Source organism: Nanorana parkeri, unplaced genomic scaffold (assembly GCF_000935625.1).
Source record: "Nanorana parkeri isolate BGI_ZX_2015 unplaced genomic scaffold, ASM93562v1 scaffold113, whole genome shotgun sequence".
NCBI lineage: Eukaryota > Metazoa > Chordata > Amphibia > Anura > Dicroglossidae > Nanorana > Nanorana parkeri.
In genome coordinates this window covers 1,549,421-1,573,508 of record NW_017306381.1, presented here as the reverse complement: position 1 = coordinate 1,573,508, position 24,088 = coordinate 1,549,421, and the positions used below count along the sequence as shown (strand labels likewise).

General features: G+C 49.3%; 1 protein-coding gene across 2 annotated transcripts; it reads right to left on the bottom strand.

Annotated features, from left to right (window-relative positions):
• Positions 1-1,659: 1,659 nt before the first annotated feature.
• ATN1 (atrophin 1) lies at positions 1,660-22,032 on the bottom strand. 2 transcript variants are annotated; one of them, XM_018553208.1, is made up of 9 exons: positions 21,858-22,032; positions 17,774-17,911; positions 17,188-17,298; positions 13,714-15,416; positions 11,391-11,589; positions 9,450-10,260; positions 6,885-7,028; positions 3,478-3,658; positions 1,660-1,795 (listed from the first exon to the last, which is right to left on the bottom strand). In XM_018553208.1, the coding sequence occupies exons 1-9, from the start codon at positions 21,882-21,884 to the stop codon at positions 1,762-1,764; spliced, it is 3,348 nt and encodes a 1,115-aa protein (XP_018408710.1). In that variant the 5' UTR covers positions 21,885-22,032; the 3' UTR covers positions 1,660-1,761. The 2 variants fall into 2 exon arrangements, with proteins under 2 accessions (XP_018408710.1, XP_018408709.1); XM_018553207.1 differs by lacking the exon at positions 1,660-1,795 and having other exon boundaries at positions 3,406-3,658.
• Between the last annotated feature and the right edge of the window lie 2,056 nt (positions 22,033-24,088).

Sequence of the window (24,088 nt, the reverse complement as noted above, 5' to 3'; positions counted from 1 at the left end):
CTCACAGGGCTTCCTTCCTCAGGGTGACTCAGTGACAAATGACACACCACTGCTTGGAATATAAAAGGTAACCCATGGGTAGGCAACCTTGCCACTCCAGTGGAACTACAAGTCATGACTCCCATTGGATGGGATTATTAGTTTCACCATACCTCCCGAATGTCCCTCATTTGAAGTGACTGTCCCTCATTTGGAACCAAATCCCTCTGTCCCTCTTTCATCCTCAGTTGTCTTTGTTTTGGTCTGATGTACAAATATGTTCTACCAAATAACTACCAAAAGTGTTATTCTGCAGTAAAACCTTTGTCTTATCTCTTAATTATCCTATGATCTTAATTATCTGGTTTGATATTTCAAAAAGCCAGTAAAATGGAAACGTAATGGTGGAAAAAAGCAATTCTGGGTTTAACCAATCAATTTTGGCATATATATTCTTAATGGTCCATATAACTGGGGGTGTGGGAAAGGTGTGTCCATTGCCTAAATACATTGTGCTGAAAGGTGTCCATCTTTCTCATTTCAGAAAGTTTGGAGGTAGGTTTCACCACAGCTGGAGTGCCGAGGTAGCAAGGTTGCCTAACCCAGTGGTAACCCATAGCCTCTAATACCCCCAATGATATTATAGTGGTGTCATAATCCCACCAAAGGTCACCCTGAGAAAGGGATCCCTGCGAGGCAACAATACATTATCTTATTGACCTACAGTATGTGACTCTATGTGCTTGTAATAACTCATGGAAATGCATTAGAAAATTGGTGCTTCCCATATTATAGCTCTTGAATGGCTCAATGCCTACTATATCAGTCCAGTAGGTATGTTGGTTCCATTACTTTCCTTGACCGGTTTCCCCAGGGAGGGCTAAACAGGCATTTTTTACCGCCAACCACATCCAAGTGCTACAAACGGTACACGCAGTTATAATTACACACACGTCAACAGGAGGAGAGTGTGAAGCTTCTGTCACACACAGCCAAACACACCATTAGTGACACGTTACATACAAAAAATAAGGTCCATGAGATGTCAGGATCATGGGGCAGGCTGTCACTCTCTACAACTGTGCGTCCCCTCTGGTGCAGAGCGTCGCTCTGCCAGCGGGAGCCTCTACGTTGGTTCCCTTAGAGGAGTCCCACGTTTACTCTCTCCCGGGAGGCTGTCCCTTTCAGAAGTTGCCTCCCTGGGTCACAAGTGCTTCTGTCAGTCGAGGGCTGTCGCCGTCTCTCTGCGCGAGTTCTCACAGTGTACTTCCTGTGCGTCTCTGAAGGTTGTAGTGCGTCTTAACTGTCACAGGGGTGCCTCATTATCACACGGGTATTCCGATTCAGAGGGAGGGGTGGTCTCAGGAAGCAGTAGGTCACCCATGGGCAGTCTTCTTGCAGCAGGGCGTCTATATATAATAGAGCAGCACTCTCTTTTTTGTGCATGGTGGCCCTTTTTTTTTTGGTAGCCTTTCTCCAAGAAGGCTTGTGTCTCTTTGCCACGTCTCCAACTAGGTTGATGTCTCTTTGCCATTGGGTAGGCCATATAGTGCATCACGGTAGGTCCCTCTTATAGTCTGTCTGTTTGGGGAAGCAGTTTTCAAATCCCCTGCTGCCAGTCCGCGTATCTTGGGTGTTGTTTTTTTTGTTTGTTTTTTGGTCACATGAAATATTTGCCCCTCGTCGAGGACCAGGGTCATATCTCAGAAGCACTGAAGTCATCTTGCCTTGTCCAGTCAGATGCCTGCAAGCTGCGAGATGACCTCCGACCCTGTGACTTCACTACAGGGTTTTGTCAGTTTCTTTCTTCAGATGACTGGAAAACAACAGCACAAACGGTGGACGGTTCTTAATCTCAATGTCTTATTGCAGACAGCATATCATCAAAAAAAAAAGCATGCAGACCTGACCAAGCAGATATAGTTCTATCCAAGTACACATTCAGTTCTTTTATTGGATGATAGTGTTCCTTTCAATGTCAACTTTTCAGAGAAGAGAATTGCCGCTAGGTACATATGTTGGTACTTCATACAAAATGTGTGGATAGCATTATGCCTTGAGAACAAGAATGTATTATTGACAAGGAGGAAAAAAATTGTGATGTCTGGGAGGATTGCCATGGAAAAGAAAATAATGATCGTATTTTCTCATTTAGATTTACCCTCCTTTCCTATTCATGACCCTTCGCCCGGCTGTGTCCCATACACGCGTGGAGCCAGCACAGGTACACAACAAAATGGCCGCTGGAATCCCCCTAACCAGTGCGCAATGTTGCTCACAGCAGCTTTAGAAGTAAGACCTTCTATAGGCTTAGCCCCACCTGAATAACACCAGAATTGGAGAAGGATGGTTGAAGTGCGTGGAGGCATGTAAGACCGTCAATCAGAACCTGCTGTTACGTCGGACATTTGTTGCCGCAATATGTAGTAGCTTAAAGCTGAACTCAAGGCAAAAAGCTAAATACACACATGAAATACAAATATGAGGTTTAGTTTACCTGCCAAGGTTTGTATCTCTGCCTATCCAGTCGTGAGACTTACACAGCTGTACCACACAGCACAACCCTGGCAGGGTAGGGGACCTGATTTTTCTCTGCTAAGGTTTGTATTTCTGTCTATCCAGTCGTGAGACTTACACAGCTGTACCACACAGCACAACCCTGGCAGGGTAGGGGACCTGATTTTTCTCTGCTAAGGTTTGTATTTCTGTCTATCCAGTCGTGAGACTTACACAGCTGTACCACACAGCACAACCCTGGCAGGGTAGGGGACCTGATTTTTCTCTGCTAAGGTTTGTATTTCTGTCTATCCAGTCGTGAGACTTACACAGCTGTACCACACAGCACAACCCTGGCAGGGTAGGGATCTGATTTTTCTCTGCTACAGTTAAATAAAGCCAACAGGTCTTGTCCCTCCCCCAGCGTGAAGCAGCAGATGGATGAGCTAAAGTCTATGCTCGCTCCTCATATCAGCACGCTTCTGCTCCTCAGCATATCTAATTGGCTCCTCGTGCTGCTCCTCCCACCCCCAGTCAGTTATAGGTAATTGCACTGCTTGCAGTAATAGAAAACAAATGTAATTTGTGTATTTTATATCTGCCCGGAGTTCATATTTAAACCACGGTGCTAGTTCTTGTGCAGATGGCGTGGATGAGTGCGTGGATGCTAAATTATTATTTCCTGGCAACCCCATGGCAGCATACATATGGTTAAAGGGGAGGAGTTAACCTATATGTATGCGTCTATGGGGGAATTATCAGGAAAGGAAAACCCACAGTAAATGATAATACAAGTTTCGGATTTTGTGTGATACCCCTCCTTCTGTACCGTGCCCCCTGCATGTGTCTTCACATAGGACAGGGAATCAATGGGGTCCCGGAGATATAAGTACTAAGGACATCTAAATAAAATGCATGGACACACAGAGATCATATAGAGATTTAGTTTTTTATTTTCTGTGATGACGAGGTGGAAGCGCACATTGAGTTGCTGCTTTGTACCTGTAGTAGTCCTCCTGCCCGGGGAGGGGCACTCCCTGCAGGGGATGATGGGTTTGCAGCCAGTGTTGCTGCTCCAGAGCCAGACGCTGGAGCTCGGCGGACTGCGCGTGCATGGCCTGCAGCTGATGAGCGGCGGAGAGCGGGGCGGACAGGGAGGCAGGGAGGTCTCTGTAGGGGGAGGCTGAGAAAAAGAGGAGACTGTCAGTACACCATTATCTCATTTTGGTACCACCAGAATGTTTAGAATTTACAGGTTGACTTGAAGGTTCTGCTCAGTGTGCACAAGCATCACAGAAGTGGTTTTTGTGATTCAATTATTGGGAATCTGTTCATCCTGAGAGGAAGGGGAGGAGGTCACATGCTCTCCCATACCTGCAAGCACCAGGTATCTCTGAAGGCTCCAACTGAGGAAGGTGGGTATCAGGAGGTGAGCTCTGCCCTAACACATACCGTCACTCGCTCACTTCTCGATCCTGTCCCTGCAGAGAGCTGTGACTGTCACTCACGGCTCCCTGCAGGGATTCCCCCCTCCTGACCTCATAGTTCTCCTATTAATATATAGGGGGGCTTCAAGTAACCCTCATTTGCAAATGATCCTCTCTAAAAGGTGAAAATACTTTTGGGTAAACTCTTCTTTTATCTGGCAGCCCTGAGAGTGAAAGCCTCACTCTCTGGGTTGCTCAGTTGCCTGTAGAACCTCTGTTTAGCTGCTGGGAGCAAAGAGAGGAAGCCCCATGTGATCTCCAAGTCATACATAGGGTTGAGGACTCCTGCCTTACCCCCATGTGACAGTGCTGGGCCAATCATCAAACACCAGTGCCTAGGTATATGCACAACGATGAACCCACTCCAGGCACCCTCATGCTCCATCCACTCCACTTCAGGTGCAGGCAAGCCCTGGACCCCATGTGTTATAATCCAAACATGGAAGCCACACACCAAGCTATGATCTCACCTAAACTTTACTAAAACTGCTCAAAAAAACAACGCAAAAGCTCTTCCCCTCTGATGCATTTTACCCCTAAGGTATTAACTGAAGAATCTACAATTACGCCCCTAGGGGTAAAATGTGTCAGAGAGGAGCTTGTGTGGCACGGTTTTGAACAACAATGTAAAGGTGGAGATTGTATCTTGGTGTGGAGATTCCGTTCTTTGGATTAAGGCAATAGCAATATCCTGTAGGGAGGCAGGTAGCATCTTAAAGTGAGAGTCTGGGGGGGCTGCCATTGGTGACCTTCTTCTCAAGGCAATAGCATAGTCACATGGAAGGAAGAGGAACGAGTCTTCTGCTACCCAAACCCAGAAGGACCAGGTATATTCCTTTGCTCGCTGCAGCCATATAGAGCAGAGGGGTAACTCTCATGGCAGTAGCATAGTCACATGGAAGGAAGGGGAGCGAGCCTTCTGCTACCCAAATCCAGAAGCACCAGGTATATTTCTTTGCTCCCTTCTCCCATACAGAGCAGAGGGGAAGCTAAGAAAAACACTGAGGATCATGTAGGGAGGCAGGTACCATCTTAAAGTCAGCGTCTGGGGGGGGGCTGCCATCGCTGACCTTCTTCTCCAGACTTTAGCTGACTGGCTATTACACTGACTCAGTGACCGGAGCAAGTATGCAGATCATGAAAGCCCAATTATAATACATTCCAGGTGCATCAAAACAAAGCTATGCAAAGTCTAAGCCCTCGTTCACACCTGAACGTTTTGTAGCGCGTTCTACGCTCGACGAACGCTCTACAAAACGCTCAAAAATATAAATCCCATTGTATTCAATGGTCTCGTTCCCACCTTGCCGTATTTCTGCCCGTCCCTAACGCGCTACAAAACGGCCCACGCCTGAAAAGGTACATGTACTACTTTGGGCCGTTTTGTTGCGCGTTTCCATTGGGATACAGCCAAGTAGCCTCCAGAAACGCGCGTTTGTCGCGCAACTTTTTTACCGCGAATCGCGGTAAAAAAACGCACGACAGACGCGCATATGCAATACGCCTAGGTGTGAACCAGGCCTTACATGTCAGTTTTCTAAAGTAGCCACAGCCAGCGTAGGAAAGCCAGTCCCCTGTTAGAATGCTGTATAGAAGGGTCCTTGCTCTCTGTGTGGAAGCAGTGATATCTCTGCAGAGGTCCAGCATGCCTCCTGATGAGTCTGACATATAGCTTTGCATTCATAAAAAAAATCACCTGCCCCCTGCTGGTTGAACAGCTCAGACCCAGCAGTTGGCATGTCAGACCACTGCAGGGAGACCACGGCTTCCACACAAGGCTACAATGGTCCTTCTCTACAGTATGCTGGCAGGGGACAGACTTTTCTACTCGGGCTGTGGCTGTTTTCTAAAGGAAATGAACTGTATGACTTTGCACACCTTTTGAACCTGGATTGTATTTAGCTGATTTAATCTGAAACTTCAACTTCAAAGTCAGAGTACAGTCAGAAGTCCTTATCTGCATACTTGTTTCAGGTAGGTGACTAGAAGTCCTAGAGACGGAGGGTCAGCATGACAGCCAGCGTTTGCAATATGAAACGTAGCAAAGGTGGCTTTCATGTGTCTCTTTTAAGACCCTGTCAGCACATTGTACGTAAAAGATACCTGTAAAATCAGAGGGCAGTTGTTTGTTGAAACGTCAATTGTTCCCTGACTGCTGCAAATATGTCACACTTCCAGGTGTGGGGAATACTTGCTCCCCCCACTGCACGCCGTGGTATCTCCTGCTGGATCATACATCACTACAGGATGTATGAACCAGAGAAAGGAACCACAGTATGCAGCAGGGGAACCAGCTATGCGATCCATCTGGCTGGTTGAATATTTGGCGCGGACGAGAAGCAGCAAAGAGTTGGCGCTTTAGCAAAGGGGCCGCTGTAAGGTAAGTATACGCTATATGCTTTTATGTAGGGTTGCACAGATACCAAGTACAGTACTCGGTACAAGTACGAGTACATGTACCGATACTTTTGAGCTCCAAGACTACACTAGAGAGAAAAACTAAAAAATTAGGAGGCAGCTGTCATGTGTAAGGAGCACACGGAGCTCCCGGGATTTGTACATCTCTGTTATAATGTACGATTTTGTTTTTATAAATATATATAAGGGATGCACCGATACCAGTTTTACGAGTACTGGTACTTGCCGAGTACTTAAAAGTACGAGTACTGATACATTTTTGTTTATTGTCATGTGACAGTTTTTCTAAAACAATACAGACTAATGATTTCAGGACAGTGGTGGAGCGCCAGAGCCGGGTCCCAGCTGCAACCGCTGCAACCCTGGTAGTTCTCATGAAAATGCCAAGTATCAGCACTGGTACTCGAAAAGTATCTGTGCATCCCTACTTTTATGTACAAAGTGACTGTGTGCCGACAGAGCACCTGCTCCAAAGCTGTAGATGTGTTTCCTATCGCCACTCACCGAATATCTGCTGCCGGAGGACATCACTGTCATGCAAAGGGTGGGGGATCAGCGGGTTGGGCAGAGCGGATGCCGGGTACGGGATCCGTGTTAGGTGGGACCCTGATGTGAGGGGATCCATTAATGGGTGTACAGCGGCAGAAGCTGAAAGAGAGAACGTGAAGAGAACTAGCATGTTAAAATGGACCTGTCAGTACCCTCACAGAGTACATTTATAACAATATAAAGCAACATTATCATATTTCAAAAATGCTCCACCCATTATCAATAATGCAGTCCTTGACCGCAAGTCTAGTGACTATGCCTAGGCTGAGATGATGCCATCAGTCCGCTGCAGGCAGAAGGAGCCATTTCCTCAGTCTCCTCTCCCCCAGTAATCAGATTGTACATTATAACGTTGTAGCAATGCCTGAACAAAGATGGCACCGTCCTACAGATGGTGAGGGCATTGTCTGGGGGAGTACTGTGATCTCTTTTAGAGGTAATAAATACCTGAACGTGTTAAACTTGCATTTTTACTGAGCATGTATGTACTTAACATGATAAAAAGAAATCTGATGCTGGGTTCACTTTAGGAAAGGTATTATTACAAAGCTGGATGCTGGTTTACAATGAAGAGCTGATGAACTGTAATACATAGCAGCCTGGCTGTCCGAGTCAGATGCCATAGCGACCCAGGCGGCCCGCACGGCATCAGGGAGATGTCCTGGCCGGGCCCCGACGTGCCCCGGGCCCCATAGCGGCCGCCTGGGTCGCTATGGTGATTGTTACGCCACTGCAAGAGACTATTTCTCTATCATCCTTTGAGGGATGCAGCTTGATGATGAATAAGCACCCTAGGTGGCAGTATAACCCTTGCTTGCTTATTATTTTCAAGCTGTGTCCCTCAATGGGCTCCTAAAAAAGGATTTTACTGCGAGTACAAATATCCTATTTTATAAATGGCTGAATTGATATTCTCAATTATGACAATTTCAGCCATTAATAAACTTGCTCTGGGCAATTTCTCAGTGCTTATATCTATATTTTGCTTTAACCACCCTCCGTTCGGCCTTTGTAATTTGAACGGCCGGATAGTACACAGCACAGGGCAGGTCACGTTTTTGTACAAAGGATTTTTTTTCTGTGTTGGTGCATGCACCATAGCACAGTACCTGTCGTTCCACTGTCTTTGGACATTGCAGATCACAAAACAGGGTACAGGGACAACGATAGTGGCTGTGTACCATGTGGTTGCTGTGACCAATCACAGCGATCACGGACTGTAAACAATAGCTGCGATTAGAAGCCAACTCTCCCTTTATTCTCGCACACACCAATTCGTTGTGTGAGGAAAGAGCTTGAGCTACTTCCTGATTGCCAGCCAGTACCATCCAGTACCGGTGGCAACCAGAATCAGTGCCTGTACAGCCAATACCACTGTCATCCAGTACCAGTGCTTGTACAGCCAGTTACAATGTTATCCAGGACCAGTGCCTGTACAGCCTGTACCATTGACATCCAGTACTAGTGGTAGCTAGAACCAGTTCCAATCCTTGTATAGGCAGTACCAGTGTCATCCAGTGCCAGCTAGAACCAGTGCCTGTACAACCAATACCAGTACCAACTAGAGCAAGTGCCTATGTAGCCTGTACCATTGTCATCCAGTACCACTGCCTGTGCAGCCAGTACCAGTGCCTGTACAGCTAGTACCAGTACCATCCAGTACCAGCTAGAACCAGAGCCTGTACAGCTAGTACCAGTGTCATCCAGTACCAGAGCCTGTACAGCCAGTACCAGTGTCATCCAGGACTATTTCCTGTACAGCCAAAACCAGTGCCAGCTAGAACCAGCCTCTGTACAGCCAGTACCAGTGTCATCCAGTACTATTTCCTGTACAGCCAGTACCAGTGTCATCCAGTACCAGTGCCAGCTAGAACCAGTGCCCGTACAGCCAGTATCAGTGTCATCCAGTACTAGTTCCTGTACAAGTACCAGTGTCATCCAGAACCAGCTAGAACCAGTGCCTGTACAGCCAGTACCAGTGTCATCCAGTACCAGCTAGAACCAGTGCCTGTACAGCCAGTACCAGTGTCATCCAGTACCAGTGCCAGCTAGAACCAGTGCCTGTACAGCCAGTACCAGTGTCATCCAGTACTAGTACCTGTACAGCCAGTAACAGTGTCATCCAGTACCAGCTAGAACCAGCGCCTGTACAGCCAGTACAAGTGTCATCCAGTACTAGTTCTTCAACAATCAGTACCAGTTCCTGTATAGCCAGTACCAGTGTCATCCAGTACTAGTTCTTCAACAATCAGTACCAGTTCCTGTATAGCCAGTACCAGTGCCTGTGCATTGATGCAAAATCTGGTTTAAAAACCAAAGCAATGTTTTGCATTTCTCCACCTACTAACCTAAACTCAGCAATACCCCTTATTTTTGGATCTATTATGGAAGCAGAGAAGCAAATACGTTCTGTTTTAAGACGTCTCTACTGCTTTTAGGGAGGGCTCATTGTTTCTTTCAATCATTCTATGATTTATTCATTTTCTAAGATGTAAAACTGAGCTTCCATCTTGTGCTCACCTGCATGGATGGCGTCCTGTTGGTGCAGGTGTAGGTGTGAGTGAATGTGTGAGTGCTGATGATGGTGAGGGGTCACGTTCAGCATCTGAAGCCTGGTCAGTGGATCTCCGCTCAAAGCCGCCACTCTTTCAGCGTGCTGTCGTTCTGCGGCAAGGCGCTCCGCATAGGAAAGTTCCCCTCGGGCACCTCCAGCTGCTCCACCTGCTCCTGGTCCAGCCCCGGGACCTGCGCCGGCAGCCCCCAATGCCAGCCTCTCCCTTTCGAGGGCGTGTTGGTGCGCGTGCTGCCCATGGTGGTAGGGGAAGGCCGGGTGCAGTCCCATCTGAGGATTTACTCCGGCAGCTGAGGGGGGTGGTTGAGGTGGAGGGGCGTGATGCTGCGGCGGTGGTGGAAGAGGCAGGGTAGCGGGGTGAAGCGGGTCCAGCTCTCCAGGTTTTACTTCATATCCCGGTTTCAGCCTCTCTCGCAGCTCTCGTTCTGCACGAGTTGGGTCGCTGGCGAACACGGCAGGCAGGTTGTAGGCAAGCAGCGGGTCTCCAAGGGGTAAGTAAAAAGGGTGATGCGGGGGGTGGCCGGGCTGGGGTGCTCGTCCGGCCGGTGAGAGGACGTGGGGGCGAGCGTACTCGCTGAGTGTGCGAAGGGCTGGGGTGTCAGGACCCAAGTAAGGGGGCACAGCTGCCACGGCTCCCGGTGGCTCGAAGTGAGGAGGACGTGAGGGGGCAGAGGATGGGGAGGGCAACGCTAAGGAAGGGTGATGGGAAGGCGGTTGTGGGCACAGCTGAGGGCATTCATGAGGGCGAGAGTCCAGTTTCTGAAAAAGACATAAAAATACACTTTATCCAAAAAATGCTTTACAGAGAATCAGCCAGTAAACCAGAAATGTTCCAAAAAATTGAGCCGAGCAAGTTTAATTCCTTTGGAGTGTTATACAGTATGAAAACTTTTTAATAAACAAATTAAATAAACGGTATAAACATACTCACAAAGGACGAATAAAAACAGGCATAAAAGGGTCAGAACGAAAGGTGCATATCCACCGGCTGTTCGTCTTCGCTAGTAGTGAAGTGGTTTACGCGTTTCAGAGGTCACGCCTCCTTCCTCAGAACCAATTGTTGGAACACTCCCATTTGGTTCTGATGAAGGAGGCGTGACCTCTGAAACGCGTAAACCACTTCACTACCAGGGAAGACGAACAGCCGGTGGATATGCACCTTTCGTTCTGACCCTTTTATGCCTGTTTTTATTCGTCCTTTGTGAGTATGTTTATACCATTTTTTTATTCGTTTATTAAAACGTTTTTATGCAATGGAGGCGCTCTCTGTGTCTTGTCTTGCAGTGCTGAGGTTGTTCTGAACCTGGTGAGAGACGCCCCGTAATCGCCCTGCACTCCTGAACATCATTGATTAATACTCTCTTGAACCAAAATCTGCTGGCGCGGTGTTTGATTCTGTCTGCTGTTATACAGTATATCTATTTACCTTAAAGCCAGATTCAGCAGGCCTTCCACTGTGGTTCTGGGTGGTACTGCAGACTCTTATCATGTAAATCTGTGCAGTGCAACCTCCCTCTCATTCTCCACTGTGTGTGATACAGACTGTGGCTTAGAGTCGTTCTTACAAACAGGAAACACTGGCCTGCATTGGTTCAGATTGAGGGCCATTCAGAATGGCCAGCTGTCTCTTCATCTCTGCCACCTGGCAGGTCGGAGCTCTCTGTTCTTAAATACCTGACCTGTCCAACCTGGCATCATGTAACGTGACACTATCCGAGGTGCAGATAGGGGTGACCATACATGTGAAAGGGTCACACGCCCCAGCTTTGTCCTAACTTTCCATTTATCAAAACAATAGCTCTATAGAATCCTACATACGGACAACATTAAGTAAAAATGATGATATGCAGCATAAACCTAGAAACTGAACCCCACGGAGTCTCACTTACAATATTCCTCTCCATCTCCCGCTCCCGCTCCCTCTCCCGCTCTCGCTCGCGCTCTTCCCGTGCTCTCTGCTCGCTCTCCCGCCGCGCTCGCTCAATCTGCTCTGTTCTCTTCTTGGAAAGTTTGGAGCCTTCCAGGGGCACAAAGTACAGATCTGTCCGGCAGCAGGAGTTATATCCTCGGTCCAAGTGTTTGTTAAACCTGCAGAGAAAAGCAGCGTCTTAATATTGTCCTTATAACTGAAACAGCACAGAGGAAAAACACAGATCTCTTTTATCAAATGATACAGGATTGATGAGTGAAATAAAGAGAGTCTATTGGAAGTCTACAGGGAGTCTATTGGGAGACAATGGGGAGACTATGGGAGTCTATAGGGGTAGTCTATTGGGAAGTCTATAAATGGAGTCTATTGGAAGTCTATAGGGAGTCTATTTGGAGACAATGGGAGTCTATAAGGGGAGTCTATTGGAAGTCTATAGGAAGTCTATTGGGAGACTATGGGAGTCTATAGGGGGGGTCTATATGGAGTCTATTGGGGGACTATAGGGGGAGTCTATTGGGAAGTCTATAAAGGGAGTCTATTGGAAGTCTATAGGGAGTCTATTTGGAGACAATAGGGAGACAATGGGAGTCTATACGGGGGGTCTATATGGAGTCTATTGGGAGACTGTAGGGTGTCTATTGGTAGTCTATTTGGAGTCTATAGTGGTTCTATATGTACCTTTTAGATTGTAAGCCCTCACGGGCAGGGCCCTCCTTACCATCTTGTCTTAAATTGTATTGTGACTGTAATGTCTTCCTTATATTGTAAACTATTGGCGCTATATAAATCCTGTATAATACTGTATAATAATAATAATAGTCTATTGGGAGTTAGTTGGGACTCTATAGGGATTCTTTATGGAGTCTATGGGGAGTCTGTTTGGAGTCTATTGGGAGACTGTAGGGAGTCTATAGGAATTCTATATGGAGTCTATTGGGAGTATGTTTGGAGTCTATTGGGAGACTGTAGGGAGTCTATAGGAATTCTATATGGAGTCAATTGGGAGACTGTAGGGAGTCTATAGGAATTCTATATGGAGTCAATTGGGAGACTGTAGCGAGTCTGTTTGGAGTCTATAGGTATTCTATATGGAGTCCATTGGGAGACTGTAGGGATTCTATTAGGAGTATATTGGGACTCTATAGGCAGCCAAGAGGAAGTCTATTGGAAGTTTATATGGAGACTAAAGGGAGTCTATTGGGAGTCTAATGGGAGTCTACAGGGAAAGTATAGGGAGTCTATTGGGACTCTATAGGCAGTCTATAGGGTTTATAAAGTACTTTGGATGAATACATATTGAAGCAGCAGTTTTCAGAGTTATACGATCAGAAAATAAATTTGTGAGGTGAGGGGAAATCTTTCCATGAGGACACAGACATGGGATTTACTGATCCCTATTTTATCACACACAAAAAAAGTTTTTGGCTGGAATTCTACTTCACCTATTGGAGCGTGGCTGAGCTGAGTTATAACTCTGATGCTGTTTGCACTGCACTACCAGCACTAGATGGCGTGGATGAGCATAGGAACCTTCTATGTTCCTTGGTGCCATTTAGTGGAACAGCATCCGCCCACCTATACATTGAGTGGGAGAGTTATAAATCAGCCCCTAAGAGCAAATAATGCCAGCCAACTAAAAGTACCGCATCTCTGAGACAGGAAATGAAGGGAAATCTTACCAGTGGGACACAGACATGGGTTATAACTAGGGATGCACCGATACCAGTTTTACGGTATAGAGTACAAGTATCCATATTTATCTTTCGTTACTCGCTGATACCGAGTACCAATACCTGTACTTCCGCTAGAATGAAGCCGGCTTCCCGGCCAATCAAGAAACCGGGCGGCGGGTAATGATTCCCTGATTGGCCGGGAAGCCGGCTCCATGCTGTTTGGCCAGGAAGCCACTTAGGGGCAGTGGAATGTCCCCTGGCGTCCTCACATCCTATACATGATGACTCACAGGACCTTAGACTGCTGCAGCGGAGGGGCAGCAGGGACCGGTGTAACAGTCAGACAGCTCCGAGGATCAGGCAGGTATAACTTTTTTTAATATTTGTCCAGTTAACCCTTGCAATGCCAGGGTAGGTCCACTGCAAGGGTTAAGAATAATTATGCCTGGAGTTCTTCTACACAATACATTAGGGCTCCTACACAATACATTCTGCTAGTAACAGAGGTTTTTCTGCTAGTAACAGAGGTTTTCACTATTATTTTGGCATTATATATACACAGTATATATCTCATGAAGACCACATATACAACTCCTGTTGCTGTATTACCTGGCAGACTGGCTGGCGTGACTTGGCGTGTCCACGAGTTTGGGTGGAGGAGAAGGGCTGTTGGGAGGTGGAACGGGGCTATCGCCTTCTGGTTCGCATTCCTCTGGTGGCTCCTGTTTTATCTGCACGGGAGCCGGTGCCGGTGGTGGAGGAGCAGGAGGTGGAGCCGGAGCTTGAGGAGGAGCCGTGACAGAAGTGGGAGGTGAAGAGTCTTTAAAGCTCTGGGTGGGAACTGGAGGAGGGGTGGAGACTGGAAATGATCCAGGTTTATAGGGGGGTGGGGGTGCATTTTTATAAGGTGGGGTTGGATGAGGGGGAGCTCCTTTGTAGCCTTGGTACGGGTAGTTACCATACCCTTGAGAATTTGTGGGGTAATGGCAGACTGAAGCAGATGAGTGAGGCTGATAAATGGAATGAGAAGACTGAGGATTTGGGGGCTCCACTTGAGAGGAGTAGCCTACACTTCCCCCCGCAGAGGACGACTGGGTTGGGAGATGCGAGGTACTGGAGGGAGCTGGTGATTGGCCTCCACTGGGCCCTGTCCCGGGTGTGGGCAACTGAGTGCTGCTCTGATGGTGTGAACTAGGGGACAGAAGAACATGGGGTTGGTGATGGCTGGGTTGAGGCGCACCCCCTGGTGGCTGGTTATTTTGTGGTGTTGGGGAGCGCCCCCTGTTTGGTAGAATGTGTGGATGATGGGAATTATTCATATTATGATTAGGAGGTTGACCTTGTCCACCAGTGGTCCCTCCATGAGGGTGCATAACACTACTCTGGGATGCTGGAGTCTGAATAGCCCCTGTTGTGGGCATTGGGTGTGGAGGGTGGTTATTATGTGGGGATGGAGCACGGGTACTTCCATGGTGAGAGTTACTAAAACCCCCACTAACATTTTGCCCCCCACCCACTTGTCCATTTTGGGGTGGAGGCTGAGGGTAGCGGGAAGCTCCTTCAATCCGTCCATAACTGAGCCCACCTTGTCCCCAAGAAGGGTGGGGACCGGGCTGCGGTTGTCCATACTTTCCCTGCGCGGGGTACTGATGCGGGTATCCAGACGGGTATTGTCCTGGGTAAGGGGGATATCGAAGTGTACAAGAAGACGAAGGAACAGGCTGGCCCTGTTTCTCTGGCGTTTGGGATGGAAGTCCGGGAGAGGCATTAAGAGGCCGCAGGGCAGGGGGTGGTGGAAGGTTGTGAGATACATGGGGATACGCGGCTGTTGTAGAAGTGCTGGTAGGTAGAGTAGCAGGGGCTGTGGGAGAAGCCAATGGCCTTGGAGAGCCAAGTCCAGCTATAGGTGTGGTGGGTGGAGGTTTGGCTTGGGAGACTGGTGCAGGCCCAACTTTGACCATCCCACTGGTGCTGGGATACAACTGTGGAAGTTGAGGAGCCTGGTAAGGTCTTGAAGCCTGTGGTTCAGTCTGTGGAGGTGGCTGAGAAGCCTGAGAGGGTGGTGGAAGGACAGGGGCATCAGAAAGCGGCGAAGCAGGCGGTTGGGGAGACCCAGGGCCCCTGTACAGGGAAGGAAACGATTTTGGCGAAGGAATGGAAGATGCATCGCTCTCGCTATCTCCACTATGCAGGCTCGGAGAAGTGCTGCGGTTGTCCTGGTCAATATCCCTTGGATCACTTCCACCATCTTCATTACCACTCTGTCCGTCCAAGCTTTCCTCATCAGGGGGTGGACGAGGAACCTCTGGAGACTGCAAGGAAATAAAACATTCATTACATATCACTAAAAGGATAAGCAGAGGAGACTGAAGTCAAGTTATTACCATGTCAGAATATACAAATACACTATATTGCCAAAAGTGTTGGGACGTTTATTTAGTAGCCAGGAAATGTCACGGAACACCTGAATCCAATGATTTGGAGGGGTGTCCCAATACTTTTGGCAATATAGTGTATCTTGAAATTGTTTTATTTCATTCATCTCTCCAGAACGTTCATACGGAATATCTGGCTTTGAGCGGCAGTGTGCCAATGGGCAATGATGATTTAAAGCGGAACCACAACCTCTTATTCTTTACAGCAGAGGAAGGTGCCATCTTAGTCTCTATTTGGATTGCAGTTGCCATGGGGCTGCACACGTGATCACCTATGACACCAGCCATTTGAGGGCTTCAAAGTGCGGTTAAGAACTCCAAAAAGCCCAATGGCAACCTAGACAGTTGGCATGCCTTGGAAGTAACTGTTTGGGAAGCCATTATGGTGGGTAAGGTTCTTCTTTAAGGTGCACCTAAAGACATTTCGGATGGAGCAGGGATGGGTTAGAAACCCTGTCCGTTTTTATCGCTGTCTGTGTCCCCTCTAAGGCCCCATTCACACTGAGCGATTTATCGAGCGATTTTTGCAGCGATATCGCTCATATTTCCACGCGATATCGCTCTATGTAGCTTCTCCAATCCATTTCAATGGAGCTGTTCACATCTCGTCGCTCAATATCGCTCAATATCGCTTGTAGCTCGTCGCTGGTAGCTTGTCGCTCCTACATGACCCTTTTTTCGAGCGATTTTGAGAGATATTGCTCCTGATTGCATACAGCCCAATAGGAAAAAGTTGCGCGATGTCGCGCGACAAGTCGCTCAATATCGCTCGCCGCGCAATATCGCTCGATTTTCATGTCCCAGTGTGAATGGGACCTAAGGAGGCTCACCCTCCACTCCACTCCACCTGTCACTCTAATAGGAACAGAGGGGAAATCCTCCAAAAAGGACACTTGTTCTGCCGACAACTGCTTAAAAGAGGGTTTCCCTTACTTTGGAGAGATCTCCTCTCACTTCCTGTTTTGCCTCGACACAGGAAGTAAAGAAAAATCTTCCCAACGATACACAAACATTGGGTAATACTACAGAGCAGGGGGTAAGCAAATTTTGGCCCTCAGGCTGTGGTGACACTACAAATCCCATCAATGCCTAGTGGGATTTGTAGTTTCACCACAGCTGGAGGGCTGAGCTTTAGCTACCCCTGCTCTACATCAGGGGTTGGCAACTGCCGGCCCTCCAGCTGTGCTTTAACTACAAATCCCAACATGCCACTGCCAATGGGAGTCATGCCTGTAATTGTCCATGTTGCAATGCCTCATGGAACTTGTAATTCCACAACAGCTGGAGGGCTGGAGTTGCCCACCCCTGCTCTAGAGTGTCACTGACAGCTGCTGACAGCTGCTGATATCACAACCAAGATTGTCTCTGGGCATCGGTGGACGGACACTGACCGTGCTGTCAGCGGCTCTGTCTGGCATCTCTTCCAGCTCACTGATGTCACTGGTTGTGCCACCACCAGGCCCCCTCAATGAGGTGCTGCTCCATTATAGGGGCAGCCCTGTCTCCAGTGGTTGGAGGTGTGATGGGTGAGGGTCGGGGAAAGGACCAAAAACGACTGCACAGGCGCGGCCCTGCATGCCCCAACAACAACTCTAGATGAAACGAGAATGCTCATGTGCCCAAGTCTGATGGCCTTGGCGTCTCTCACCTCCATCTTAGCTTTCTTCTGGGTTTTCCCTGCTTCCCCTTCGCTCTCCGAGGAATCTTTCACCCTTTCACGTTTGCTGCTCTTCGGGACAGAGTCTTCCATGCGACCCTTCTGTTTATAGGGAAAAAGGAAGATTAAATGTGGATGATCCCATATTTTTACCCCACAGAGCCACATCCCTGAATATAAACAACAAGGAAACGTAACCCATGGCAACCAGACCTAATTTCACTGTAGTAACGCTATCCGATTGGCACTATGGGCTTCCATACTTTGCCTTGCTGAAGAGGCCCAATAGCAGGGGCGGGCAATTCTGGCCCTTCAGCTGTAGTGGAACTACAAGTCCCATGAGGCATTGCAAGACTGACTGTTCCAGGCATGACTCCCAGAGGCAGAAGCATGTTGGGTTTTGTAGTTAAAGCACAGCTGGGGGCCGGAGTTGCCAACCTCTGCCTTAGGATCTGTCTGCATTGCCCATAGCAGCTGGATCCCCCTCCCATCTAATAATACAGGTTACAGGGGGAAGTGAAGAATCTGGTTGCTAGGGGCGACAGAAATGAATGAGGCCTTTATGTTGGTTTATCACCTTAGCAGGTGGCCGTCCCTTCTCACATTTGCTGTCGCTGCTGGATGTGCTGATCGCCCCGGGGGAAGCCCTGCCCCGCGCTCTCCTTTCCTCCCGTGGGCCCACGCTCTCCTTTTTCCTTCCGCTCCTCATCGACATCTTCATGGCGGCACAGACGGAGGAAAGAAAGGACAGTAAGAAATGGCTGTGAGCTGTATCAGGGTATTCATATTTTCACAGGACATATTATGATAACAGTCAATTCTTTTTCATTTACAATTCAGATCACGGCCTCCTGAGGGTGCCCACATAGTTCTGGCAAGGATCATTCTTCCCACTGCCCCCCTTCCCAAATGTATGGGGGCCCTACGCCGATCACCATTGAAATGGGCATTCTTCCCGCTGCCCCCCTTCCCCAATGTATGGGGGCCCTACACTGATCACCATTGAAATGGGCATTCTTCCCACTGCCCCCCTTCCCCAATGTATGGGGGCCCTACACTGATCGCCAATTAAATGGGCATTCTTCCCACTGGCCCTACACTGATCGTCATTGAAATGGGCATTCTTCACGCTGCCCCCCTTCCACAATGTATGGGGGCACTACGCTGATCGTCATTGAAATGGGCATTCTTCCCACTGCCCCCTTCCCCAATGTAAGGGGGCCCTGCCACTGATCGCCAATGAAATGGACATTCTTCCCACTGCCCCCCCTCCCCAATGTATGGGGGCCCTACACTGATCACCATTGAAATGGGCATTCTTCCCACTGCCCCCTTCCCCAATGTATGGGGGCCCTACGCTGATCGTCATTGAAATGGACATTCTTCCCACTGCCCCCTTTTCCCAATGTATGGGGGCCCTACGTTGATCGCTAATTGAAATGGTCCATTCTTCCCACTGCCCCCCTTCCCCAATGTATGGGGGTCCTATGCTGATCGCCATTAAAATGGGCATTCTTCCCACTGTCCCCTTTCCCCAATGTATGGGGGCCCTACGTTGATCGCTAATTGAAATGGTCCATTCTTCCCACTGCCCCCCTTCCCCAATGTATGGGGGTCCTATGCTGATCGCCAATGAAATGGGCATTCTTCCCACTGCCCCCCTTCCCCAATGTATGGGGGCCCTACGCCGATCACCATTGAAATGGGCATTCTTCCCGCTGCCCCCCTTCCCCAATGTATGGGGGCCCTACACTGATCACCATTGAAATGGGCATTCTTCCCGCTGCCCCCCTTCCCCAATGTATGGGGGCCCTACACTGATCGCCAATTAAATGGGCATTCTTCTCGCTGCCCCCCTTCCCCAATATATGGGGGCCCTACACTGATCGTCATTGAAATGGGCATTCTTCCAGCTGCCCCCCTTTCACAATGTATGGGGGTCCTACACTGATCGCCAATGAAATGGGCATTCTTCCCACTGCCCCCCTTCCCCAATGTATGGGGGCACTACGCTGATCGTCATTGAAATGGACATTCTTCCCACTGCCCCCTTTCCCCAATGTATGGGGGCCCTATGCTGATCGCCATTAAAATGGGCATTCTTCCCACTGTCCCCTTTCCCCAATGTATGGGGGCGCTACGTTAATCGCTAATTGAAATGGGCATTCTTCCCACTGCCCCCTTTCCCCAATGTATTGGGGCCCTACACTGATCGTCATTGAAATGGGCATTCTTCACGCTGCCCCCCTTCCACAATGTATGGGGGCACTACGCTGATCGTCATTGAAATGGACATTCTTCCCACTGCCCCCCTTCCCCAATGTATGGGGGCACTACGCTGATCGTCATTGAAATGGACATTCTTCCCACTGCCCCCCTTCCCCAATGTATGGGGGCACTACGCTGATCGTCATTGAAATGGACATTCTTCCCACTGCCCCCCTTCCCCAATGTATGGGGGCACTACGCTGATCGTCATTGAAATGGACATTCTTCCCACTGCCCCCCTTCCCCAATGTATGGGGGCACTACGCTGATCGTCATTGAAATGGACATTCTTCCCACTGCCCCCCTTCCCCAATGTATGGGGGCACTACGCTGATCGTCATTGAAATGGACATTCTTCCCACTGCCCCCCTTCCCCAATGTATGGGGGCACTACGCTGATCGTCATTGAAATGGACATTCTTCCCACTGCCCCCCTTCCCCAATGTATGGGGGCACTACGCTGATCGTCATTGAAATGGACATTCTTCCCACTGCCCCCCTTCCCCAATGTATGGGGGCACTACGCTGATCGTCATTGAAATGGACATTCTTCCCACTGCCCCCCTTCCCCAATGTATGGGGGCACTACGCTGATCGTCATTGAAATGGACATTCTTCCCACTGCCCCCCTTCCCCAATGTATGGGGGCACTACGCTGATCGTCATTGAAATGGACATTCTTCCCACTGCCCCCCTTCCCCAATGTATGGGGGCACTACGCTGATCGTCATTGAAATGGACATTCTTCCCACTGCCCCCCTTCCCCAATGTATGGGGGCACTACGCTGATCGTCATTGAAATGGACATTCTTCCCACTGCCCCCCTTCCCCAATGTATGGGGGCACTACGCTGATCGTCATTGAAATGGACATTCTTCCCACTGCCCCCCTTCCCCAATGTATGGGGGCACTACGCTGATCGTCATTGAAATGGACATTCTTCCCACTGCCCCCCTTCCCCAATGTATGGGGGCACTACGCTGATCGTCATTGAAATGGACATTCTTCCCACTGCCCCCCTTCCCCAATGTATGGGGGCACTACGCTGATCGTCATTGAAATGGACATTCTTCCCACTGCCCCCCTTCCCCAATGTATGGGGGCACTACGCTGATCGTCATTGAAATGGACATTCTTCCCACTGCCCCCCTTCCCCAATGTATGGGGGCACTACGCTGATCGTCATTGAAATGGACATTCTTCCCACTGCCCCCCTTCCCCAATGTATGGGGGCACTACGCTGATCGTCATTGAAATGGACATTCTTCCCACTGCCCCCCTTCCCCAATGTATGGGGGCACTACGCTGATCGTCATTGAAATGGACATTCTTCCCACTGCCCCCCTTCCCCAATGTATGGGGGCACTACGCTGATCGTCATTGAAATGGACATTCTTCCCACTGCCCCCCTTCCCCAATGTATGGGGGCACTACGCTGATCGTCATTGAAATGGACATTCTTCCCACTGCCCCCCTTCCCCAATGTATGGGGGCACTACGCTGATCGTCATTGAAATGGACATTCTTCCCACTGCCCCCCTTCCCCAATGTATGGGGGCACTACGCTGATCGTCATTGAAATGGACATTCTTCCCACTGCCCCCCTTCCCCAATGTATGGGGGCACTACGCTGATCGTCATTGAAATGGACATTCTTCCCACTGCCCCCCTTCCCCAATGTATGGGGGTCCTATGCTGACCGCCAATGAAATGGGCATTCTTCCCACTGCCCCCCTTCCCCAATGTATGGGGGGCCTACGTTGATCGCTAATTGAAATGGACATTCTTCCCACTGCCCCCCTTCCCCAATGTATGGGGGTCCTATGCTGACCGCCAATTAAATGGGCATTCTTCCCACTGCCCCCCTTCCCCAATGTATGGGGGCCCTATGCTGATCGCCATTAAAATGGGCATTCTTCCCACTGTCCCCTTTCCCGAATGTATGGGGGGCCTACGTTGATCGCTAATTGAAATGGGCATTCTTCCCACTGCCCCCCTTCCCCAATGTATTGGGGCCCTACACTGATCGCCAATGAAATGGGCATTCTTCCCACTGCCCGTCTTCCCCAATGTATGGGGGCCCTACACTGATCGCCAATGAAATGGGCATTGTTCCCCGTCTCCATTCCCCAATGTATGGGAGCCCCACGCTGATCATCATTGAAATGGGCATTCTTCCCACTGACCCCCTTCCCCAATGTATGGGGGCCCTATGCTGATGGCCAATTAAATGGGCATTCTTCCCACTGCCCCCCTTTCCCCAATGTATGGGGGCCCTATGCTGTGTTGGATTGTCAGCTTTCCAAGCAAGGTCCACCTAGAAGTTGCAATTAGCTCCTCCCCCCTAGAAAAATGAGTCACTGGAAAGTATGGCGGAGGGTGGAAGCACTCACCGAGTCTTTGTTCTGTCGGGTTTTCATATTGTAGGGTGGAGAGGCCCCATTTCTTCTACGGGATCAGATAACGTGAACTGCCCCACAGAACCACACCCCACCGGCCAGGCTGATCGAGGGAAGGGATGTGGGTGGGGGGTGGGACAAATATCCGGTCAGGAAAGGCCTACCTGATGAGAGAAAGAAATATATGTTATTCTCAGGCCAGGCCAATCTACAATATACACACTTGCATTTCTGTCCATCCCGTCCTAAGATCTGCACAGCTCTGTCACACAGCACAGAAAGATTGGTAACCTTCCTTTTTCCTAAAGCAGTTAAGTTGTATTTTTTGAAGGTTCTGATGAGTATTTTTTTTTAATGAACATTAGTCCGGAATCTCCCAATGTATGGCTGGCTTTACATTCGCCATGGACGAAGCGGCAGTGACCACTCGGGGCTCTTGACGCGAGATCTGACAACGTATGATCCGGTTACTGAACGCGGTGTCATAGCGGCGTGATGTGAAAATGTCACATGCTGATTTTTTTTTAATTTTTCTCAGCTGTTAAGGGCGTTAAGTCCCAATTCACACCACTGCTATCTGTGAACGCACGAAAAACCCGTGCGCTTTGCCATTGCGTTCACAGAATGCATGCTAAACATGTAACGCACTTGTGGTGACATTACTAGTCCATGGCACTCCACGTTCGGCCGAGAAAACACGTAACGCATGTATCAGGGTCGCTGTACACCTAGGCGACACCCCACCGCACGGCAATCGTGCACGATTCCGCGCGGATTGCAGTGCGGTCAAGGGTCGCCCAGATGTCCACCGATCGCGCAGTGGGTGCCATTATTTTCAAGTACCTTTTTTTGCGATACACGACGCGCGGCTGTTTTAGGCCCGCGATCCGGCGTGCCTGGGGTGCCATTGGAAAATAATGGCACCCACAGTGTGACCGGTGCAAACCGGGGCGACACCTGACCGCGTGGCAATCCGCGAGGAATCGTGCACAATTGCCACGTGGTGGGCTGTCGCCCAGGTGTGCGCCGGCCCTCAGCTTGTACTACATGAGCGAATTTTCCCGCATTTGGCGCATGTGCGGCCTCCCATTGAAATCAACGAGGACGCGTGCCAAATGCAGGGAACAATTGCCTGCGAATGCACGTGATGGTGTGAACGGGGACGGAATGTCCCTAACATAAATGATGACGTCCCTGTTCACACCATGGTGCAGCACGAACGCAATTGGCATGCGTCCCCATTGCTTTCAGTATGTGACTCAACCGCACCAAACACGGGAATGTAGCGAAACCGGCTTCATGCATTCCGCGTTCTTTTTCCTGCACGTTTGTCCCGGCTGCGTTTGGGGTGCCATCAATTACCGTGTTGGCTCAAAAAAACACACTAGGTCTTATTTTCGGGGTAGGTCTTATTTTTTTAACATTTTTTTTAATGTACAACAATCCACACTTATTTATGTCCAAAAATGTGGTGATCAGGGCAATCAGGGGTGCCGTACCTTTCCAAGAGCAATTTGCTAACCAATCGCTGGCCAGAATGAGCAAAGCGCACTTTCACTATCGATTCTTTACAGGCGGAGTGCATTTGGTATCACTCCGCCTGTGACAGGAGCCGGCGCTATAGAGGAAGCATCGGCTTATGCGGCTCTGCTCCCTCCGCTGCCGCCTCGCTTCCTCTAGCGCCTTCTTCATGGGCAACGATGATTCTCTCCCGCGGCTCTTCGACGTTCCCCCTTATGCCACCACCGGCCCTGGGAATGGACACAACTAGGTCTTTTTTTCGGGGTAGGTCTTATTTTTGGGGAAACAGGGTAGTAATGCAAGTGTGTTGCATGTTTTGAACGCGTTTTGCGAATGCGCAGCAAAGCATTTGACGTGCGTTTGCAGAAGGCGATGGTGTGAACAAGGACTAAGACGCACACAGCTGGGAAACCCAACAGATCGGTTACTTTGTAACAATTTAACACGTTTCTTTTGAGATCCTTGGATTGGTGCTGCCCTATACTGTGCCCCCCCCACAGGGATACATTGTACACAGCACATCCCCCTCCTCTCTGTACTCACAAGCCTTCTGGTCACCTCCTGCTGTTACCTGAACCTGAGCTCTGTGTCATGTGACTGCTCAGGGGGGCGGGACTTAGCAGCAGTTTCATCTATGCGTCAGTGTAGAAGTCATGTGACCTCCTTACCTACATCTGCACAGTTCACATGCCACTGGTTCATTC

Coding starts and splice junctions, on each gene's coding strand:
- ATN1 (XM_018553207.1), bottom strand. CDS start 21,884: ATGAAAACCCGACAGAACAAAGACTCG. Junction 17,299..17,773: donor AGGGACGGCCACCTGCTAAG/GTGATAAACCAA, acceptor CCCTATAAACAG/AAGGGTCGCATGGAAGACTC. Junction 15,417..17,187: donor AGAAGAAAGCTAAGATGGAG/GTGAGAGACGCC, acceptor ATTTCCTTGCAG/TCTCCAGAGGTTCCTCGTCC.